Below are 20,465 nucleotides of genomic sequence, written 5' to 3'. Positions count from 1 at the left end.
CCTGATAGCTAGCTGCATTGACCCTGCCCTTGATAAAACACAGTGGACCAACACCAGCAGCTGACACGGCACCCCAGACCATCACTGACTGTGGGTACTTGACACTGGACTTCTGGCATTTTGGCATTTCCTTCTCCCCAGTCTTCCTCCAGACTCTGGCAGCTTGATTTCCGAATGACATGCAGAATTTGCTTTCATCCGAAAAAAGTACTTTGGACCACTGAGCAACAGTCCAGTGCTGCTTCTCTGTAGCCCAGGTCAGGCGCTTCTGCCGCTGTTTCTGGTTCAAAAGTGGCTTGACCTGGGGAATGCGGCACCTGTAGCCCATTTCCAGCACACGCCTGTGCACGGTGGCTCTGGAATTTTCTACTCCAGACTCAGTCCACTGCTTCCGCAAGTCCCCCAAGGTCTGGAATCGGCCCTTCTCCACAATCTTCCTCAGGGTCCGGTCACCTCTTCTCGTTGTGCAGCGTTTTCTGCCACACTTTTTCCTTCCCACAGACTTCCCACTGAGGTGCCTTGATACAGCACTCTGGGAACAGCCTATTTGTTCAGAAATTTCTTTCTGTGTCTTACCCTCTTGCTTGAGGGTGTCAATAGTGGCCTTCTGGACAGCAGTCAGGTCGGCAGTCTTACCCATGATTGGGGTTTTGAGTGATGAACCAGGCTGGGAGTTTTAAAGGCCTCAGGAATCTTTTGCAGGTGTTTAAAGTTAACTCGTTGATTCAGATGATTAAGTTCATAGCTCGTTTAGAGACCCTTTTAATGATATGCTAATTTTATGAGATAGGAATTTTGGGTTTTCATGAGCTGTATGCCAAAATCATCCGTATTAAGACAATAAAAGACCTGAAATATTTCAGTTAGTGTGCCATGAATCTAAAATATATGAATGTTAAAGTTTCATCATGACATTATGGAAAATAATGAACTTTATCACAATATGCTAATATTTTGAGAAGGACCTGTATTTGCATAAGTAAAGCCATCAAACTCACAGGTCAGTCATGACCTGAGAAGCTGTACTTTTAATTCTTTTTCAGGCTTTATTATTTCCTCAGACAGCATGATATGTCTGGATTTTTTGCCAGAAGACTTACACCAGGACACACATGGAGCTTGGAAATAAACCCTCGTCCATGTGAACTTTTGCCATCTACACATATGTTCTTTATTAGATGTTCCTTGACAGTCGATAAATGGAAACATATGTTGAAAAATAGACTAAAATAGTGAATGAAAACATAAAAAAATACAGACGTTTATGCTTGGTAATGTTGTATTGAGCTGCTTACATGAATTATAAGTCATGGATTTATTTCTTTTGAAAAACAATTCAAAACAGATTTTAAACAGGAGAGGGCACAAGTGCACCCACCAAAAACAGCAGCATGCAAACAGTCCCCTAAATATTACAATCAATTGTCAACTGTTTGTATAAAATAAGCATGCATTAGGCGCATATTATTTCAGTTCATGTTTTCAGACTGAAACAAGGAAAACAATGGCTCCAAGAAACAGGGAAGTCAAGCTGCAGGAAGTGGCGATTGTTGAGCGAGATCTCACAGCAATGGTTATTCCAGGCCTACAGCTGTCACAGTTTTTGCCACAGAAAGAGCAAGAGTCTCTCTTGTGAACACTATCTGAGTTGTACATCCTTGTTGTTTTCCTTGCTAAAAAACATAACAAAATGATATTGTGCTCAGTGGTGTACTAGATATTTGAATCAAAGCTAGAAAGGGAAACTGTATTTGTAACATGACAATTAGCTGCAGCAATACTCACTTGGTTCATAGTAGTCATAAACCTGCAGCACAGCATCCTGTACATGGGCCACATTATAGTTTCTTACAAAAGGAAGTCTGACGCAAGCCTCTGCCTTGGTGACCTACAAATGACACAAGAATGTCAGTTGTTCAAGTTAATACACCAATCAGGCATAACATTGTGAACACTAGTAGGTGTAGTGTATGAAATTGATTATCTCTGCAGCAAAAAAAAGGATCAGGACAGTGGTAATAATAATATTCCTGATCAGAGTATAGTAATATGACTAAAAATGCATTGGGGCAGAGATCTTGATTACACATGCTGGATTCTAGTCTAATATGCATAGGCCAATATCAATCAAAACACATTTCAAGGAAGGGATGGGCAAGATGTGAGTTGATGTCAGAATGCCTATATGTCTCAGATGAAAGCAGGGCTTTGTACTTTAAACACAGCACAACTACTGTTAAACATTCAATGCAAGTTATGTAACACCATTTTCATGATAAATAAAACCTAAAAATACCCCGTGACATCAGTTGTTGGGTTGCGCTACATCATTTAGAAGCCTTCAGAATTGAAAAGTAATTTTTGACACCACAGTATAAAACATATTCTTGCCCTTTAGCCAGCGAGCAAGGCTGTTCCAGCCTAACTTAGTTCCATCTTTATCTTCTATTTTTCTCATTATTGAACTATGTATTCATCCATCTATTAATTGTCTCCCGAATATTCAAGACTAGGTCATGGACATAACAGATCCAGGATGGAAATCTGAACATCCCTCTCCTCAACACTTTTAATTTCATTCTGCTGGAAACAATGCATATCAGGGCAATGGGGAGACATATAGTCATTCACAGTTTTTGGTCTGCCACAGGATCTCCTCCAAGAAAGACTCAGGCACCTCATCAGGATGCCTGCGGGAGGTAGGCATCCTGAGGTGGTGCCTGAGCCCCCTGCACTGACGCCGTTTTTTCTATTTTTTCTTACTTCTTTCTAATTATGCATTATCAGTATTTACTGCAACCATATAATGTTTGTTCTTCTATTCATATAGATATTAGCACAGTTGTATTGTTTAGCTGTGACACCTTCCTGCAAGCGAACAATATTCTCTTTCTGTAGAGGATACACTTGACTCTGTCTTTCTGTGTTTAATATTCTCATAGACAAACCCACAAAAAGAGCTATTGCTGCCATTAAGTTTTCACATTTTCTGTAACATAGAAAGTATTAATATTACTGGATTTTTATCTGGGATCTTGTTCTTTTATCTATAAAGGCAGTGGTGAAGAGCAAATTGAAATAATCCTTACATTGCTATAGATATCAAACCTGTTTTGTTTTAATGAACTGCAGGTCTATTACATACACATTTTAACAGATGAAGAAAATGACTTCAGCACTTACAGAATCTAGGTACAGGCTGACTCTCTGAGGCTCTCTGTCCACTTTCCTGATAAAATCCGCCTGGATCTCAGCTCCAGGGAGAAGAACAAAACCACTGAGGATGCCCACTTCCAATATAGCCATACCTGTGTGAGCTATTGCCTGAGTATCCTTTAATCTAGAGAAAAAGAAAATAAAAAATATAGTTTTACACAAAATATAAAAAATTATAACTGCTTTCTGCATTGTAGAGGTTACCTTGTGCATATAGACAACAGTATGTGATTGGAGTCACTGTCAGTAAGATTAACATCTAATCTGAATGCGTCCTCATCTGTGACTGGCACAACATCCGGTGTGGTCTTCACGTTGTAAAAGACGTTCAGCTGGATGGATTAATCGAGTTATTTTAAAATAAAAGAAAAAGAAAAAAGAAAAGATAGTAGCTTTTAATGCTCCCCTCTAATCTAAATTCTCTACAAGCTGACAGCCACAGTCTGCAGTCCAGATGTTAACTGCTGAGAGTCGGTTATCATCGCTACATTTGCGTTTGTTGTTTTGATTCCATATTTCTAATGTGAGACATGCTGGGACATTTATCATGCACAGCTGCTGCTATTAATTTATTCTGACCATGTTCTTGTGGTTAAATAGTGTGTCAGCACATTGTAGAGCCAGACATAATGGAGGGAAGAAAACATCACTGCTCTGCACGGGTTCAGACAATAATACGATGTGTATCATAAAATGATTCCTGCAATATTTGTTTTTAATGAGAACAACAAACTTTACCTGAAAAATGGCAAATCCTCTTCCTTTCATGTAAATATTTAGTGGTAAATCTTTGTCAGCATTAATCTAATAAAACAAAAAGAAATGAAAAGGAAATGAAAGGGCAGATTTTTATATGTATATAGACAATGGTGATCAGAGGTTCACATGCAATCATCATCATATACATACAGGGGTTGGACAATGAGACTGAAACACCTGTCATTTTAGTGTGGGAGGTTTCATGGCTAAATTGGACCAGCCTGGTAGCCAGTCTTCATTGATTGCACATTACACCAGTAAGAGCAGAGTGTGAAGGTTCAATTAGCAGGGTAAGAGCACAGTTTTGATCAAAATATTGAAATGCACACAACATCAGAGCTCAAAAGAGGACACATTTTTGGTGCACGTCTTGCTGGCGCATCTGTGACCAAGACAGCAAGTCTTTGTGATGTATCAAGAGCCACGGTATCCAGGGTAATGTCAGCATACCACCAAGAAGGACGAACCACATCCAACAGGATTAACTGTGGACGCAAGAGGAAGCTGTCTGAAAGGGTTGTTCGGGTGCTAACCCAGATTGTATCCAAAAAAAATAAAACCACGGCTGCCTAAATCACGGCAGAATTAAATGTACACCTCAACTCTCCTGTTTCCACCAGAACTGTCCGTTGGGAGCTCCACAAGGTCAATATACACGGCCGGGCTGCTATAGCCAAACCTTTGGTCACTCATACCAATGCCAAACATCGGTTTCAATGGTGCAAGGAGCACAAATCTTGGGCTGTGGACAATGTGAAACATGTATTGTTCTCTGATGAGTCCACCTTTACTTAAACATAAAGCCAAATCTACAATGGAATGGTTCACAAATAAACGTATCCAGGTGTTGGAATGGCCAAGTCAAAGTCCAGACCTGAATCCAATCGAGAATCTGTGGAAAGAGCTCAAGACTGCTGTTCACGAACGCTCTCCATCCAACCTCACTGAGCTCGAGCTGTTTTGCAAAGAAGAATGGGCAAGAATTTCAGTCTCTCAATGTGGAAAACTGATAGAGACATACCCCGAGCGACTTGCAACTGTAATTGCAGCAAAGGGTGGTGCTACAAAGTATTAACGCATTAATATTGCACACCCCACTTTTCAGTTTTTTATTTGTTAAAAAAGTTTGACACATCCAATTAATTTCATTCCACTTGCCCAGCTAAATGACATGCTGATAAGTAAACCCAGTTATTTGATTCAAATGTGTTGGAGAAGGGCTGTATCTAAATGTTGCAAGATAGGAGCTCTTGAGAAACTGGACACCCCTACTTTAGAATCCTTTATAAACAAGAGTGATATTTTTCTAAGATTTGGTTTTTGTTACCTCTCGGCTTTGATAAACCCGGTAGTTGGTCGAATTGATGTGAAACAGCAATGCAGATGAAGACACAGGGGAAGATATGTTAAATTTAAGGTTGATGGCATTTGCTCCACTGAATGCAGCATAATAAGCCAGCACTTGGAGGGCGACTACAGTGTCCTGCAGAAAATAGAAGCAAAACATACAGGGATTATTTCACTATTTACACTGCAAAAATTTGTTCTGGATAAAAAAGATATTTCATAAAATACAATTTTCTCAAGCTTGGGCTCACCTGAGTGGTTCCAAAGCCACCTAGATAGTTCCTCTGTGTACTCAACCATTTCATGAGTGTGATACCTTCAATGAAGTTGCCACGCAAGAACAGAGCCAGCAGTACATACGAGGCCATCTCAATCTGTGCTGAATGTTGGTGCTGGTTGTTTGATCTCGGGTCTCTGGAGATTGTCCACATCATGACTCCATCTTAGGAGAAAAGAGAAATCAAACCATGAGAAAGTATTTAACAGGCTACATTGGCTGCTTCATTGCATGTCTATATGTCAAAAGAAATCTGCATGCTTATTTGTTATTTTAGAAAAAAAAGACAATCGCATGAAGATTTCGTTTGATTTAATTTCAAATTAATGTGGACCAGTTTGGTCAAGATCTCATCACTGTTGCATTTTTACAGGATATTTTTCATTCTTGATGTAATAAAACACATATTGAATCACCTCTGTAATCAGCCCTCCTGCTGAGCTCTGAGATCACACTATCCAATAAAGGACTGCTGCCCAGAGCTAAAGCATAAGCCACCAAACACAGGCTGTAGTTGCCGACCACATCACTGGACACTTTGCTCTCCAAGTACCTCAGGGCCAGAGACACATTTCCTGCATACATCTCCTTTACAAAAAATAAATGCAAGCAAGTTTTATTATAGGTGAAAGTAAGGTTTTAGCGTGCACACACTGTAATATGTCATTTTAAAGTGTATACACACATCCCTTTGACTTACAGAATAGGCCTTGTCCTCCAGAAATGCCAGAAGCACATAAGCGGTGAGAGCCACTGAGCTATCATCAGTCCCTCCCTGCATCTCGGTGTGGATAAGTTTGCCAACCTCAGTAAACTCCCCTTGGGAACCTTGGTGTTTTAAGAGCCAGGCTGTGGCCTTGGTTAAGACTGTCTGGTCTATCTGCATGTATGGCTGAGCCTTGAGGAAGCATCGCAGCACAAAGGCTGTCAGCCTGGTTCATAAACATAAAGCAATGATAAAGAGATAAGAAATTGAGAAAAAGAACGTGGACCTGTATAAAGAAAATCTATTCAATGAGAATGCAAAGAAATTATGACCTACCAGGTACTACCAGAGATGTCACTTTTTCCAAAGGCACTGAAGGAGCCGTCATCTCTTTGGTAAGAAAGTTGTTTCTCATAACCTACAGCAAAAAAAAAAAAACCTGTTCATAATTGTAGAAATTTCTAAACTTTTTGTAGCAAAATATTTACAAGAAATCCTAAAACATGGAAGAAATAATCTTTTATGAAGCACTGCTTTTATGCTCTATCCCAGCGATGTCCAAACTCTTTGGACACTGAATTAAATGCACAAAGTAACATCATTTTTTTTTTTCAATAAGGGATCAGTAAATAATTGTGCACCTAAATATAGAAATATCTCACTTGTTTGTCTTATTAAAAGAGGCATAGAGTTTCCCAAATTGTTTGAGTCAACTGTTTTTAATTTTGCTCTAGAAACATGTTTTAGTCAGTGCTCTACAAGAATAATAGGACATAGGTCACTCACAGGACCTGTTGTATTTAGACAAACTGTACTTTTATGAAACTTAAATTAAACCAAAAAACCTGGTTAATTAAGACGAATAATTTGTCTTGTACAGTTTCCATTTTAAGAACATTATTATTTGTTAGTGACAATCTTATCCTAACAATTCTAAAAAATGTCCATCTGCCTGTACTGGATGGTCAAATTTGCACCATTCTTGTATTATTGTGGGTGGGGGTGGGGGGGTGGGGGGGGGGGGGGGGGGGGGGGGGGGGGGGGGGGGCACAAATTTATTCAGACGCTGTAAACAGCCCTCAGGCCACACTTTGGAAACCCCTGACCTACCATATAAACTGTCCTGTGTGTCTCTATGTTGTTCTGTGATGGGCTGGATGGATAGATAAACAACCATGCACACACACATTCAAACTTAAGAGCAATTGAGAGAGATCTCGCAACAAGCCTAATATGAAATAGAGATGCAAATTTACAAAGCAATGCAAACTGCTGTTTTTTCCACATTCTGAATGCAGTTTTATCTCTGCACTATTTTCCAGATGCAGACTGCATGAGAAGCAACACACCCATCAAGTGCAATTAGCTTTGTGAATTTCCACAAGTTTATTTCTAATCTATGACTGAAAGTAGTGGTGCAGTCCAGGTTACCTTGCATCAAGTAGCTTTGAGCTTTGCTTCTGATTTCTGCATCATCTTGGGCTGACTTCTCTAGGTACTGGAGAACATAGACACTCGGTGCAAAGTGGATCATGTTCTGCTCTCCACACCCAGTAGGGAACTGAACCAGTGAATCCAAATTTTCAATTGACAAAGCCAAGAAATCACCTGTTTGAATCAGATGAGATTAAAGAAGGGACAATTTAACAGGTCTACATCATGATATCAGCACTCAACAGCAGATGACCCAGTAGATCATAGAAAAAGAATATATAGGTAAATAATATTTAGCAGAAAACCTAAGAAACATCAAATAAAAAATTAAAATAGCTTAATGTTTAATATCGCGGATCCGTGTCGATGTGATGAGAGCCAAATTATTATATACTGATTCAGATCTATCTTTAGCAGCAAATGATACAGCTATGCACTTTTCAGGTAATGCATTGTCAAAATATTATTGTAGCTTTTTTTTTCAGCTAATAAGGCTGTCCTGCTAAAAGTCTGGCAGGGAGAAAATATCTGTCACTGACAAGAGAAGGTGAAAAATGAAAGACTATCATCCCAAATGTCATTGGCAAGTTAGATAGATGTAATACTAATTAAATGTAGAGAGTTTTTTTTTTAACTGCCCATTCCTAAATAAGTCGGTACAGGGGGACAAAATAATTTGGTACTGGAGACAAAATAAGATCGGGATGGCAATATAACTTAAAGATTTATGACTGCAAACTGACACAAAGCAAATGATGGACATACCAACCAGTGCTATATGGGCCCTCTGGCTTCCTGGTACCAGATTTGGAGGAAAAGAGAAGGACAGAGATCTGGAAAAGTCTTGTCTCTCTAGTGGCCCTTCCAAGAACAGAGTGTGAGAGAAGGTCTGTTCAACTCCTTCAGGCTACAGAAATAATTTAATCGGATTGATGAAATCTCACATTGCAGGTTGTACCTTTGCCTCAATATAAACACAAATCTTTTAATTATTTGCAACCATAGAATATCCACTTTTTTCTGTTTACACGTCATACCTTGACCCAGATTTTTCCAACAAGACCATCAGAGGCTTCTGCAGACACAGCATCCACGGATATTTCCATCTCGCCAACAGCCAAAGCCCTGATAGGGAATAAGGCTGAGGCAGACGCATGACTTCCTAAGGTAAGCTTCTGAGCATTTACAACAGACGCACCCCTTCGGTTCATTAAAACAAACTCAAAGGCTTCACTCTGTGCTACCAACACGATCACCTACAAGAGAAAGACACATCATTGGAACAAAGAAATATCGTTTAAAACACAAATTGTTAAAAAACTATTAAATTGACACCTAATTTCTTGCTCCAAAAATGCCTTCAACTTACCTCGGTGTCTTGCTCTAAATGGTTGATAACATTTACTTCCAGGACAATTTCCTCCCCTCTGACGAGAAGTGGGGGGACAACAAGAGACAAAGAGAAATCTTTGGATATGGTCAGCTGTTAATGCCAGGACAGAAGACACAAACAGAAGAGGTTATGGAACAGAGTTGGGGTAAACCCAGGTACCAATAGAGGCAAACATTATGGTTTTGTTACCTTTTGTGCCACAGGAGTGAAACTCAAACCCAGGTTCTCTGACATTACTAGAGCTACAGCTCCTAAAGCGGTGACACCATCAGGTACTGTTATTTTTCCACTGGTCCAGCTCTTATCACTGTGAGACATGATGAGGTGAAAAATATGCATTTTGGACCATCCTTTTAGCACCACGTTCCGTTTGTATGATTAGTTTTAAGCTCTTACCTAACATTTGTGTCCAACCATAGCAGAGATTCAGCAGCGTCCACCCAGTGGTTCCAGTATTGCTCTAAAATTAACCTGGTATATTTATCTCCTTCTTCAGGAAGACACCCCAGAAAGAAGAAATCATGTTACATCCCATGTACTGTATGAGGAAGAATTCAAAATGTTGAATAAAATATGTATTGTAAATAACTTCACAATGGACTCTTCAATGTGGAGCAACTCTTACCATTTTTAAGCCCATCTGCTTGGTTTTTCATATAAAATCTTGCATTGGTCATCATCCTAAGATTACATTTCTGCAAGAAATAACACTTCTTACCATCCTTACCCCTAATACTTAAATTGTTTTACAACTTAAAAAATAATAACACATTTATGGTGTTTTTAATGTCAGGTTCTAAATTAAGCACAGACAATTTATTTGAAAACTACTAATACAACAGATGTACATTTAGGTATTTAGTATGCATATTTAAAAATTACTAGTGCCCAAGTGCTTCCAATGTGGTCCTCGGTGCTTTAACTATGCATCAGCAAGCATTAGTCATGTACATGCACCACTTTGGCTGCATAGTTGTTCGAAGCAAATATGAGACAAGTGGTTTAAGGGATGATTGTTTTTTTTCTTTTTTTTAAATAGAGCTTTGTGGAGTAGCTAAAAAAGTCAGTGTCTACCCAGAAGAAGACAGTTTTCCAAAACGAACAACATTTCAGGTTGCTATATTTGCATCCACTCAGCCTGCTTGAATCTGACTCAAACTCCCCATGATTTAAGGCGTACACATACTTTGAAGAAACAGAGAAATAAGTTCCTTTAGTTGAGCTACCAAGAGCAAAACAAAAGTTTTTTTCAAATATATTTCATACTTCACAAGTACTCAAGCGCAGAGCTTCTGGGAGATCCTCATAGGTCCATATCACTGCAGCATTTGTTTGTGTATTAACCAGGCCTAACTACACAAAATGTTTCATGGACCCAACATACAGGTCCTTCTCAAAATATTAGCATATTGTGATAAAGTTCATTATTTTCCATAATGTCATGATGAAAATTTAACATTCATATATTTTAGATTCATTGCACACTAACTGAAATATTTCAGGTCTTTTATTGTCTTAATACGGATGATTTTGGCATACAGTTCATGAAAACCCAAAATTCCTATCTCACAAAATTAGCATATCATTAAAAGGGTCTCTAAACGAGCTATGAACCTAATCATCTGAATCAACAAGTTAACTCTAAACACCTGCAAAAGATTCCTGAGGCCTTTAAAACTCCCAGCCTGGTTCATCACTCAAAACCCCAATCATGGGTAAGACTGCCGACCTGACTGGTGTCCAGAAGGCCACTATTGACACCCTCAAGCAAGAGGGTAAGACACAGAAATAAATTTCTGAACGAATAGGCTGTTCCCAGAGTGCTGTATCAAGGCACCTCAGTGGGAAGTCTGTGGGAAGGAAAAAGTGTGGCAGAAAACGCTGCACAACGAGAAGAGGTGACCGGACCCTGAGGAAGATTGTGGAGAAGGGCCGATTCCAGACCTTGGGGGACCTGCGGAAGCAGTGGACTGAGTCTGGAGTAGAAACATCCAGAGCCACCGTGCACAGGCGTGTGCAGGAAATGAGCTACAGGTGCCGCATTCCCCAGGTCAAGCCACTTTTGAACCAGAAACAGTGGCAGAAGCGCCTGACCTGGGCTACAGAGAAGCAGCACTGGACTGTTGCTCAGTGGTCCAAAGTACTTTTTTCGGATGAAAGCAAATTCTGCATGTCATTCGGAAATCAAGGTGCCAGAGTCTGGAGGAAGACTGGGGAGAAGGAAATGCCAGAAGTCCAGTGTCAAGTACCCACAGTCAGTGATGGTCTGGGGTGCCGTGTCAGCTGCTGGTGTTGGTCCACTGTGTTTTATCAAGGGCAGGGTCAATGCAGCTAGCTATCAGGAGATTTTGGAGCACTTCATGTTCCATCTGCTGAAAAGCTTTATGGAGATGAAGATTTCATTTTTCAGCACGACCTGGCACCTGCTCACAGTGCCAAAACCACTGGTAAATGGTTTACTGACCATGGTATCACTGTGCTCAATTGGCCTGCCAACTCTCCTGACCTGAACCCCATAGAGAATCTGTGGGATATTGTGAAGAGAACGTTGAGAGACTCAAGACCCAACACTCTGGATGAGCTAAAGGCCGCTATCGAAGCATCCTGGGCCTCCATAAGACCTCAGCAGTGCCACAGGCTGATTGCCTCCATGCCACGCCGCATTGAAGCAGTCATTTCTGCCAAAGGATTCCCGACCAAGTATTGAGTGCATAACTGTACATGATTATTTGAAGGTTGACGTTTTTTGTATTAAAAACATTTTTCTTTTATTGGTCGGATGAAATATGCTAATTTTGTGAGATAGGAATTTTGGGTTTTCATGAGCTGTATGCCAAAATCATCCGTATTAAGACAATAAAAGACCTGAAATATTTCAGTTAGTGTGCAATGAATCTAAAATATGTGAATGTTAAATTTTCATCATGACATTATGGAAAATAATGAACTTTATCACAATATGCTAATATTTTGAGAAGGACCTGTAAGTAAAAAGTTGTGCTTAAAATCTGTCATGAAGAAACCTTAAAACTTAAATTTTCCTGATTGCTGTAGTGCAGTAAAATACTGACTCATTAACTACTCAATACAACCCAACCCTTCAGACTTGTGTAAAAGGAGAGCTGTTGTTGGATACTGCATTGTTTGCATGGATACTCATGAAAAACAGATCACATGACATAATTCAGAGAACAGCAACTGGACTGTCGTCGCTTGAAGGATCTCCGGTTTTTGTAAATAATTAAATCTTCACACAATACATGTCACCAGATACCTTTATTTCCTTTATATATTGCCGTCAATCAACCTCAGGCTCTGAAGCCAAAAACTGTACAGTTTCCAACTTCTAGAACAATAGGCCACCTCCAAACAAAGCAGTCAGATATGTTACAACCAGATCAGCCACTTTAGGGATCCCCTCAATGCATCTTAAAGTAACAGGAGTGCTGGAGACATAATTGGAGACATTTCTTTGTAATCAAAATAACAAAGGATGCATGAAGCAAATACAGCTCTGTCTAAACAAGCAACTTTCTCAAAAGGTTTGAAAGAAGGTCACATTTCAGAACTTACTTTTTTGCCTCTCTCTTTGTTCACATAATTCACCATGGGAAGATACTGTATACCACAAGTTTGAACCCAGCATGAAAACATTTCATGTTTTATTGACTGCAAAGAAAATGTGACCTGTGAGTTTTTTATAATTCAAAGGATTCTCCTACCTGTTCAACTCTGGGGTCCAGATCAGACTGCAGGGCATCATTTTGCATCGCTGTGACTGTGATTAATACTTGAAACATGGATTCACTGGCAGCCACAGTAAGCGATACCTGCTCACCTGGTTGGGCCCTCTCACTGCCCCAGTGTAGAGTTACCTGAGAAGAGCAGGTGAACATTCTACCACCAGCACACCCAGAAGGAGCTTTATGTATTTCTAATAAAACAGTATTGAAGCTAACGTTATTGTAAAAAATTATAAATAAAATATATTTTCCCACATTATTGTACTGCTGGATAGAAATGTAGATTGTGTCAGTGATAATTTCTCCATCAGGATGCATGTAGTAGACAGTGACACAGGCCTCAGGGTACCAGGACAGCTCTGGCGTGAGAGCGACAGACGAAGAGAAGCTTTCTGTCCCAGCAGCTACCACCTGACCTTTAGAGCTCACCTGGAATTACAGCAACATAAAAGAGGTATCATATTTTTTGGCACTGATTTACCAACTATCCTGAATACTTTGTATCTAGTTTAAAATGTTCTGTGCCTTGCTAAAGTATTCATACCCCTTAAACATTTTTCACATTATGTCGCTTTTCAACCACAAACGTCACGGTATTTTATTGGGATTTCTTATTGTTGACTAACACAAAATATCACAACAATTCGAACTGAAAGTAAAGTATACATGGTTGTGAACATTTTTTACTAACTAAAATCTGAAAAATGTGTAGAGTCCAATTACATTCTGCCCCCTTTTAATATGATCCCGTTAAACAAAATCCAGTGTAAACACATAACTGTAGAAATCACCAAATCAGTAAACTAATTAATACAGCAGTTTTTGTAATTAAAATATTTGTATAAATACAGCTGTTCTGGGAAGGTTTCAGAGGTGTGTTAGGGAACATTAGCGAACGAACTGCATCATGAAAACCAAGAAACACATCAGAACGTTAAGGGAATTGAAAAGCAAGGTTAGTTCATAAAACATTATCCCAAGCTTTGAAAAACTCAGAGCAGATACCAGGACTTTGCTGTCTACCTAAGCTGACAGTCCAGGGAATGAGAGCATCAATCAAAGAAGAGGCTAGTAGGCCCATGGTAACTTGGGACAACTTGCAAAGATCCACTACTCAGGTGGGAGAATCTGTCAACAGAGCAACTCTCCAAATATAACTTTTATGGAGCGGACACTTCTTCATTTGGAAGAAGGTGCTCTAGTCAGATGAAACCGAAGCTTAACGTTTTGGTGGACATGCACAATGCTATGTGTGGCAGAAAACTAGCACTGCACATTGTCTTGAACAAACCATCCCCGCCATGAAACATGGTGTTGGCAGCATCATCCTTAAGGGATGGGACAGAGAAGCTGGTCAACACTGATGGTGACAGGACAATCCAGTAAAAGAATCCATTAGAGGCTGAAAAAGACTTGAGGCTAAGGTGGAGGTTCACCTTCCTCCAGGACAATAACTAATCATACCACCAGAGCTACAATTAAATGGTTTAGATCAAAGCAAATTGTGTTACTATGGCATAGTCTAGGTTCAGACCAAAATCTAACTGAGGAAAGAATTAAGGGTTTAAGAGCACTTTCCATCCAATCCGACTACGTTTGAGCTATTTTGCAATGAACAATGGGGAAAACATTTGTCGCTATACGTGTAGAGCTGGTAGAGACCTACCCCTAAAGACTTGTAGCTGAAAATGCAGCTAAATGCGGTTCTACAAAGTGTTGTCTCATCAGGGCTGAACAAAAATCGACAATTGCATAACGGGACACAATGAAAAAACTTTTAATGGGTATGAATACTTTTGCATTACACTGTATATGTGATTACGATTCTATAACTGTAAAAAGTAAAGTGCTTGGTCAATGAAGTATTTGACAGATTTCAGTTACTATACCACAAAGTGAAGTCTCTCTGGTATGTTGGTGCTCTCCACATTAAGTTGAAGTGGCAATCCAATCTGAGAGTTAATTAGAAGAACCACTGAATATTATATTATCACCTACATACAATAATGCATCAATATTGCAAAATGTGTTTAGAATTACCTGTGTAGGTAATGTGTTGACTGGGATGATCTGAATATATGAGCCAGTGGGAGAGGAGTAGTTGGCGTACATCCTCAGAGTCTCCTCATTGGACTGGAATCTGGCCTGAAGATAAAGGCGACACAAAGAATTTGGATTTGTAGGCTCTTTTAGATAAACAGGTATTGTGTATTGTACTGAAGCTACTTCTACAAGATGCATCAAAACTGCCGGATAATACTTTTCCTGGCGAACCCAGTTCTATGGGGTATGACACCTAATACTCACCTCTATGAAAAGCATCTCCACTTGAGGTTGTAATTGAAACTGTATGAGTATGTTGCCATTCTTAGGCACAGGGAGAGTTAGACTCATAGTTGTTGAGTAAATCAAAGAGGTTCTCTGAGTGACCTGAACCACAGCAAAGTGCTTCAAATCCAACGAGCTGAGAGACTGTCTGTCATATCTAACAATCCTTAGCTGTTAAATATAAGAGCAGATTAATATATCAGGGTAGAGAAGTTCAAAACATTGTTAATATGCCATGTTAGAAATTTGTCAACTTACATTTGCTGTAAAGTTTAAGGATGGCTTCAGAGTTGATGGAAAGTTGAGGAACGTGAGCTGGAATTTGTTTGGCAATACATGGACTTCAACAGTTTTGTTCACAGTTAATCCTGGAGCCACAGCAACAGACACATAATGTTGTGGTCATGTAATAGTGGTGTATTAAAGCTATAGGTTAAAACAAAACATACCTGTGGTGCTATCATTGACCTGGGCAGCAATGTGCAAAATGTGGCTGTTGTTGCTAGTTGCTGAGGAGGAGTATAGAGACTGAAGCTGGTCTCTGCTGAAGAAAAACTGTGCGGACCCATAGATCTGAAAGAGGTAAGTATGTCCTTTTCTGGTCTATTCTTGCTTTAGTTTAAGTTTTACTTTGAATGGATAAGAATCAGTAAGTAAAATCCCACCTGTTTGGTTTGGGTTTGCAGAGAAGGAGAGGTTCTGTTGTTTATAAAAGCCTTCAACATGACATCCAATGTGCCATGTACAGGTTGTCCATGGGAATAACTGAAAGCATAATCATAGGTTGAGAAAATAATGTGATACAGATTCAAATGCCACTTTATTAGGAACACCTGTTTAAATTCTGGTCAACACAGACACTCTGAATCAGCCAAACACACTGGAGCACATCAATGCATTTAGACATCTAGAGGTGGTGAAGGCAACTTGCTGAAGTTCAAACTGAGCATTAAATGGGGATTAAAAGGGGATTTAAGTTAATTTTAACATAGTATGGTTGTTGGTGCCAGACAGTCTGGTCTGAGTATTTTAGAAACTGTTGATCTGCTGGGATTTTTACACACAACTGTATCACAACTCTCTCTCCAGAGAGCGGCAAGTGTGTTGATGAAGATTCCTTGCTAATATCAGAGACGTATAGATTGGCAGGTTTAAGATAATGAGAAGGACCAATCAGTATGTGGAACACCATCTCTAAACACACAACATGTCCAACGTTGAAGCAGATGGGCTACAGTCGCAGGATACCTCACCAGGTGCCACTCCTGTCAGCAACAGGTAACTGAGGCTACAACTTGCAACGCCTCTGATAATTGGATAATAACAACTTGTAAAAGCATCACCTGGTTCAGTGAGTCTTGATTTAATCTGCAACATTCAGATGGTGGGGTCGGAATTCACGGTAAATATGAAAGCATGGCTCCAACTCTGTCTTTCGTCAGCTGTTAAAGCTGGTGGTGGTTGTGTAATGGTGTGGGGGCTGTTTTTCTTGTCACACTTTGGCCCCCTTGGTACCAGTTGAGCTTTGTTTAAAGAACACAGCTAATCTGAGTATTGCTGGACAAATCCATCCCTTTATTACCATAGTGTACCCACCCAGCAGGATTATGCACGAGGTCACAAAGCTCAAAAACTCTCAAACTGGTTTCTTTACCTTAACAATGAGTTCACTGAACTCCAGCTGCCTTCCCTGTTTCCCGATCTCAATCCACCACAGCAGCTTTGGGATGTGGTTGATTCACATCATGGGATGCGGGGCTGACAAATCTACAGCAACCTCATAATGCTGGTGTGTCAACCTTGACCAAAATCTCTAAAACATGTTTCTGACGTCTTGTCAAATCAATGCTATCAGGATTTAAGGCAAAAGGGGGGTCCAACCCAGTAATAGCCAGTACTAATTCAGACTGTGGCCAGTGAGTGGCCTGCATCAAATAATTTTAAATTGTAATATGCAGAAAGTGCCATCGGTCACTGCATCACTTATGGATGTCGCCCCATTTCAAAGTGAGTGGCAAAGGCAGATCCCAGGGCAATACTCACAGAAAGCCGTGCAAGGGACAGCAAAGACATTTTACTGTCCCTTCAAGCTCCAAGCTGATACTGAAACAGAGCTTGAAGGACAACCATCAACATAACGGTAACATTATTAGTTAAACTTACAGTGCTCTCACTGATCCTGAGATGTCATCTCCAAGAAGGACTTGAGAGGATGTTTTGACCATCACATCAAAAGAAGGAGCCCCTCCATCTGCCACACATGAAATTATGAGAAAAATATATTTCCATTATGTTCACTGTCTTCATCAGTTCTGCTCATCTGGGTTTGTTGTAAATATTATTTGATGTTTGAACAAGTATTGTTCAGTGATGTCCTATATCTTAAAACTAAACCTGTTTTTCAATCCATTGAAAGTTCTGAAAATATTATGTTGCCATGATATTTATGAATGATTTGAAAACAGCAATCAGACAAACATTCAAATCAACATTTAATTTTCTATTTTATGCATATCCCTGGCAGATTTAGGTTAAATCCTTTAATTTTACCAAAGACATGCCTGTTAGGTTAATTGGTCTCTCTAAATTGCCCTTGGGTGTGTGTGTGGTTGTCTGCGTGTTGCCCTGCGATGGACTGGCGATCTGTCCAGGGTGTACCCTGCCTCTCGCCCATAGACTGCTGGAGATAGGTACCAGCTCCCCTGTGACCCACTATGGAATAAGCGGTAGAAAATGACTGACTGACTGACTGACTAAAATCCTTTAATTTTACCAACACGTTTCTTCTAACTAGAAGTAATATTAACATTTTAGAGTGGCACAGCCAGAACCCTGAACTGAACTCTGTGGAGGGAGCTAGAGATTAGGGTGATGGCAAGGAGGACTTCCAACCTCAAACACTTGGAGCTCATTGCGAAAGACAAATGATCCAAAAATCAATTGAAATGTTAAAAACAGATGGTAAGCAAATACAACAAAGGTTTGATTGCTGTGATGCCATTTCAGGCTTTTCCTTTAGATAATAAAAAGCATATGAATAAGTGACATGCCATTTTAAAAATAAAATGTAAACAGAAAGAGCTGAATATATTTTTAGAAACAAACTGGTGAATAAAAGACACTAAATCAGAATCTGCTATCGGTATGAATAATTTGAGACTTGACTGTATTTCTCCTACGTTTATTGTTTCTTTTGTGGTTTATTTGTTTTATTAGTAACTAAAAACAGAAGCTCTAGCTTCATAGGGCCTATACCCATTCAAGTGTTTAAGTCATTATTTTGTGACTGGCCATTATGAAAATCAGTCGAACACCTCTACATCTTTTATGTTTCATGTAAAAGACTTTTTGTTTATATTTTAAATCCATTAGTGGACTAGTGTGACCTTATGAAGGTAAATGTATCAACTATTACACCACTCGGGCCAGGATGTATCCAGAATCCGAGCTGTTCAGCACATACTTGTGGAACAGTCTGATTATGCATTGTAGCTGCCTGTACTGTAACATTTTGACAGACTATTACAAACACATTTTTTCTACTTTTCTCTCAGTTCATGTTCTGTCATATTTGTATTTTGTATTTAATTGATCATTTTTGTCAGTTTTAAAAGTGTTAAAAATAGAAAATTAAATGAACTAAACTAATTTAGCTGGACTTTGAAATCAATCAGTTCAAATATTTCTACAAGTGTAATTGGTCTTTTTAACTATAAATACTATTGGAGTAAATTGGTAGAATCATTACCATGATGCTCCACAATGAATGATTTCTTATTAGTCACTCCCTGTCATCAGGAAAGAAAAAGAAGTATCTTAATTTTTGGCAGAATAGTTTAAAACAACATGATAAAGCAAAAACTGGAGTACATTCCCGTCTTTCAATCTTACGTTCACTGTTGTTGTGATCACCCACTGTCCAAGACGAGACGACTGGGGTAAACGGAATTCTTTTAAGACAATCCCCAGATTCCCTGTGGAGTTCCAGCTGTCAACAGGTTTCCCACTGGGATCCTGTGTGACAAAGGAACATTAGTCAAGCTTCCCCTCTGACTGGGATTTTTTTCTGAAAGGCAGAAACCTTACCAGTAGTGAAATGTGCACCCTTCCTTTGTATGGTTTGTTATCCAGCTGGAAAGAGACAACTCTGACTTTGACGGTGTCTCCCCGTGTGTAGTTTGATCTGTCGGTTTGTATGAAGGAGGAAACCGTCCAAGGGTTGAAGGTGAGGGTGGTGGTGTTTGTGAAAAGGAGACGATTCTCCCTGTAGCCCCTCACAGTTAAATTTAATAGTGAATTTTGCGATAAAGAGCCAGGAAACTGGAAAATGTTCAGAAACAAAATCAAACTTAGGCATAAATATATTAGAAAATGTTAGTATTTTTTCATTTGGGTAAAAGATAAAAAATAACGCTCACAGGTGGAAGCATGAAGACGCTGGTCACACCTTTAAAAATACAAGATTTTAGTCTTCACTACCCATTACCCAAGTCATCAATAAAAAAAACTTTAATTTGTGAAACTCTAGTGTCACCTCCTTGGAAGATCCCTGTTTGTGCTACTTTAGTGTTCCCATGTTCCACCTCAGCTGTTAAATTGCCAGGGAAATCAGCAAAAACAGTGATAGCGATAGGAGTGGGTGAACCAGCATGCAGGATCTCTGGAGCCGAGATCAGAAACAACGTTGGACTTAAAAAAAAAAAAAAGGAAGAAAGAGGCATTAACCAAACAAGCTGGCTAAGCTGGTCGTCGGGTGAATAACAACTGGGTGACGACATTCAGAATAAACAATGCTACTTACTTGGGTGAATCTTGTGTCAAACCAGAAACAAAAAACAAAAGGAGGGTACAGATTCTGTTCATGTTGTCCGTGCACAAGGTCATTCGCAAGTTCAGCTTCAGTTTCATATCCAAAACTTGGTGTAAGAAAACCAGTCTGTCCATTCGACGGACGATGCTCCAAATCTTGTCCAAACACTAGCAACAAGTTGCACTCAAATGATTCTTTCACAAAGATGAAGGGCAAAAGAGGATGTTCTCACATTCTTAGTACCTTTGCCCACAGGGAGACGTCTCAGGTTTCTGACCATGTTGTCTAAACCTTCCTTTATGCATAACCAGTGTCAAACATCTTGCATGTTTTACAGCAATCAACATTGTGTAAGATACTTGACACTAACACCCCTGGTAAGTTATGTTCTGATTCGTTGCTTTGCACAAGTATTCATACACCTTAAACTTTTCCATATTTTGTAGCATTAG

At 39.5% G+C, this 20,465-nt stretch overlaps 1 protein-coding gene across 2 annotated transcripts; it reads right to left on the bottom strand.

The window, feature by feature from the left end:
- Positions 1–1,147: 1,147 nt before the first annotated feature.
- Positions 1,148–20,185, bottom strand: LOC124855706 (CD109 antigen-like). 2 transcript variants are annotated; one of them, XM_047345717.1, is made up of 32 exons: positions 20,005–20,185; positions 19,738–19,892; positions 19,622–19,650; positions 19,290–19,523; positions 19,095–19,217; positions 18,952–18,991; positions 17,367–17,454; positions 15,869–15,968; positions 15,653–15,776; positions 15,462–15,571; positions 15,183–15,374; positions 14,916–15,020; positions 14,765–14,827; positions 13,131–13,304; positions 12,855–13,007; positions 9,758–9,827; positions 9,529–9,622; positions 9,322–9,439; positions 9,109–9,222; positions 8,777–8,995; positions 8,505–8,646; positions 7,737–7,913; positions 6,642–6,723; positions 6,300–6,531; positions 6,016–6,187; positions 5,574–5,764; positions 5,303–5,458; positions 3,955–4,020; positions 3,421–3,548; positions 3,184–3,340; positions 1,786–1,888; positions 1,148–1,673 (listed from the first exon to the last, which is right to left on the bottom strand). In XM_047345717.1, exons 1-32 carry the CDS (start codon positions 20,145–20,147, stop codon positions 1,483–1,485), a joined length of 4,245 nt encoding a protein of 1,414 aa, XP_047201673.1. In that variant the 5' UTR covers positions 20,148–20,185; the 3' UTR covers positions 1,148–1,482. The 2 variants fall into 2 exon arrangements, with proteins under 2 accessions (XP_047201673.1, XP_047201671.1); XM_047345715.1 differs by having other exon boundaries at positions 12,855–13,304.
- Positions 20,186–20,465: the final 280 nt, after the last annotated feature.

The sequence above is a fragment of the Girardinichthys multiradiatus genome, chromosome 19 (assembly GCF_021462225.1).
Source record: "Girardinichthys multiradiatus isolate DD_20200921_A chromosome 19, DD_fGirMul_XY1, whole genome shotgun sequence".
In the NCBI taxonomy this organism is placed as follows: Eukaryota; Metazoa; Chordata; class Actinopteri; order Cyprinodontiformes; family Goodeidae; genus Girardinichthys; species Girardinichthys multiradiatus.
The sequence above is the reverse complement of the archived record's forward strand: the minus strand, read 5'-3'. Positions and strand labels throughout refer to the sequence as shown.

Bases quoted from the DNA above. Each gene is read 5' to 3' on its own strand.
- LOC124855706 (XM_047345715.1), bottom strand. From the start codon at position 20,147: ATGGACAGACTGGTTTTCTTACACCAAGTTTTGGATATGAAACTGAAG. The intron at 9,828-12,854 runs GTAGGAGAATCC...TATTTCTTGCAG, and splicing joins TGGACCCCAGAGTTGAACAG to AAATGTAATCTTAGGATGAT. The intron at 3,549-3,954 runs GTAAAGTTTGTT...TAATCCATCCAG, and splicing joins GAGGATTTGCCATTTTTCAG to CTGAACGTCTTTTACAACGT.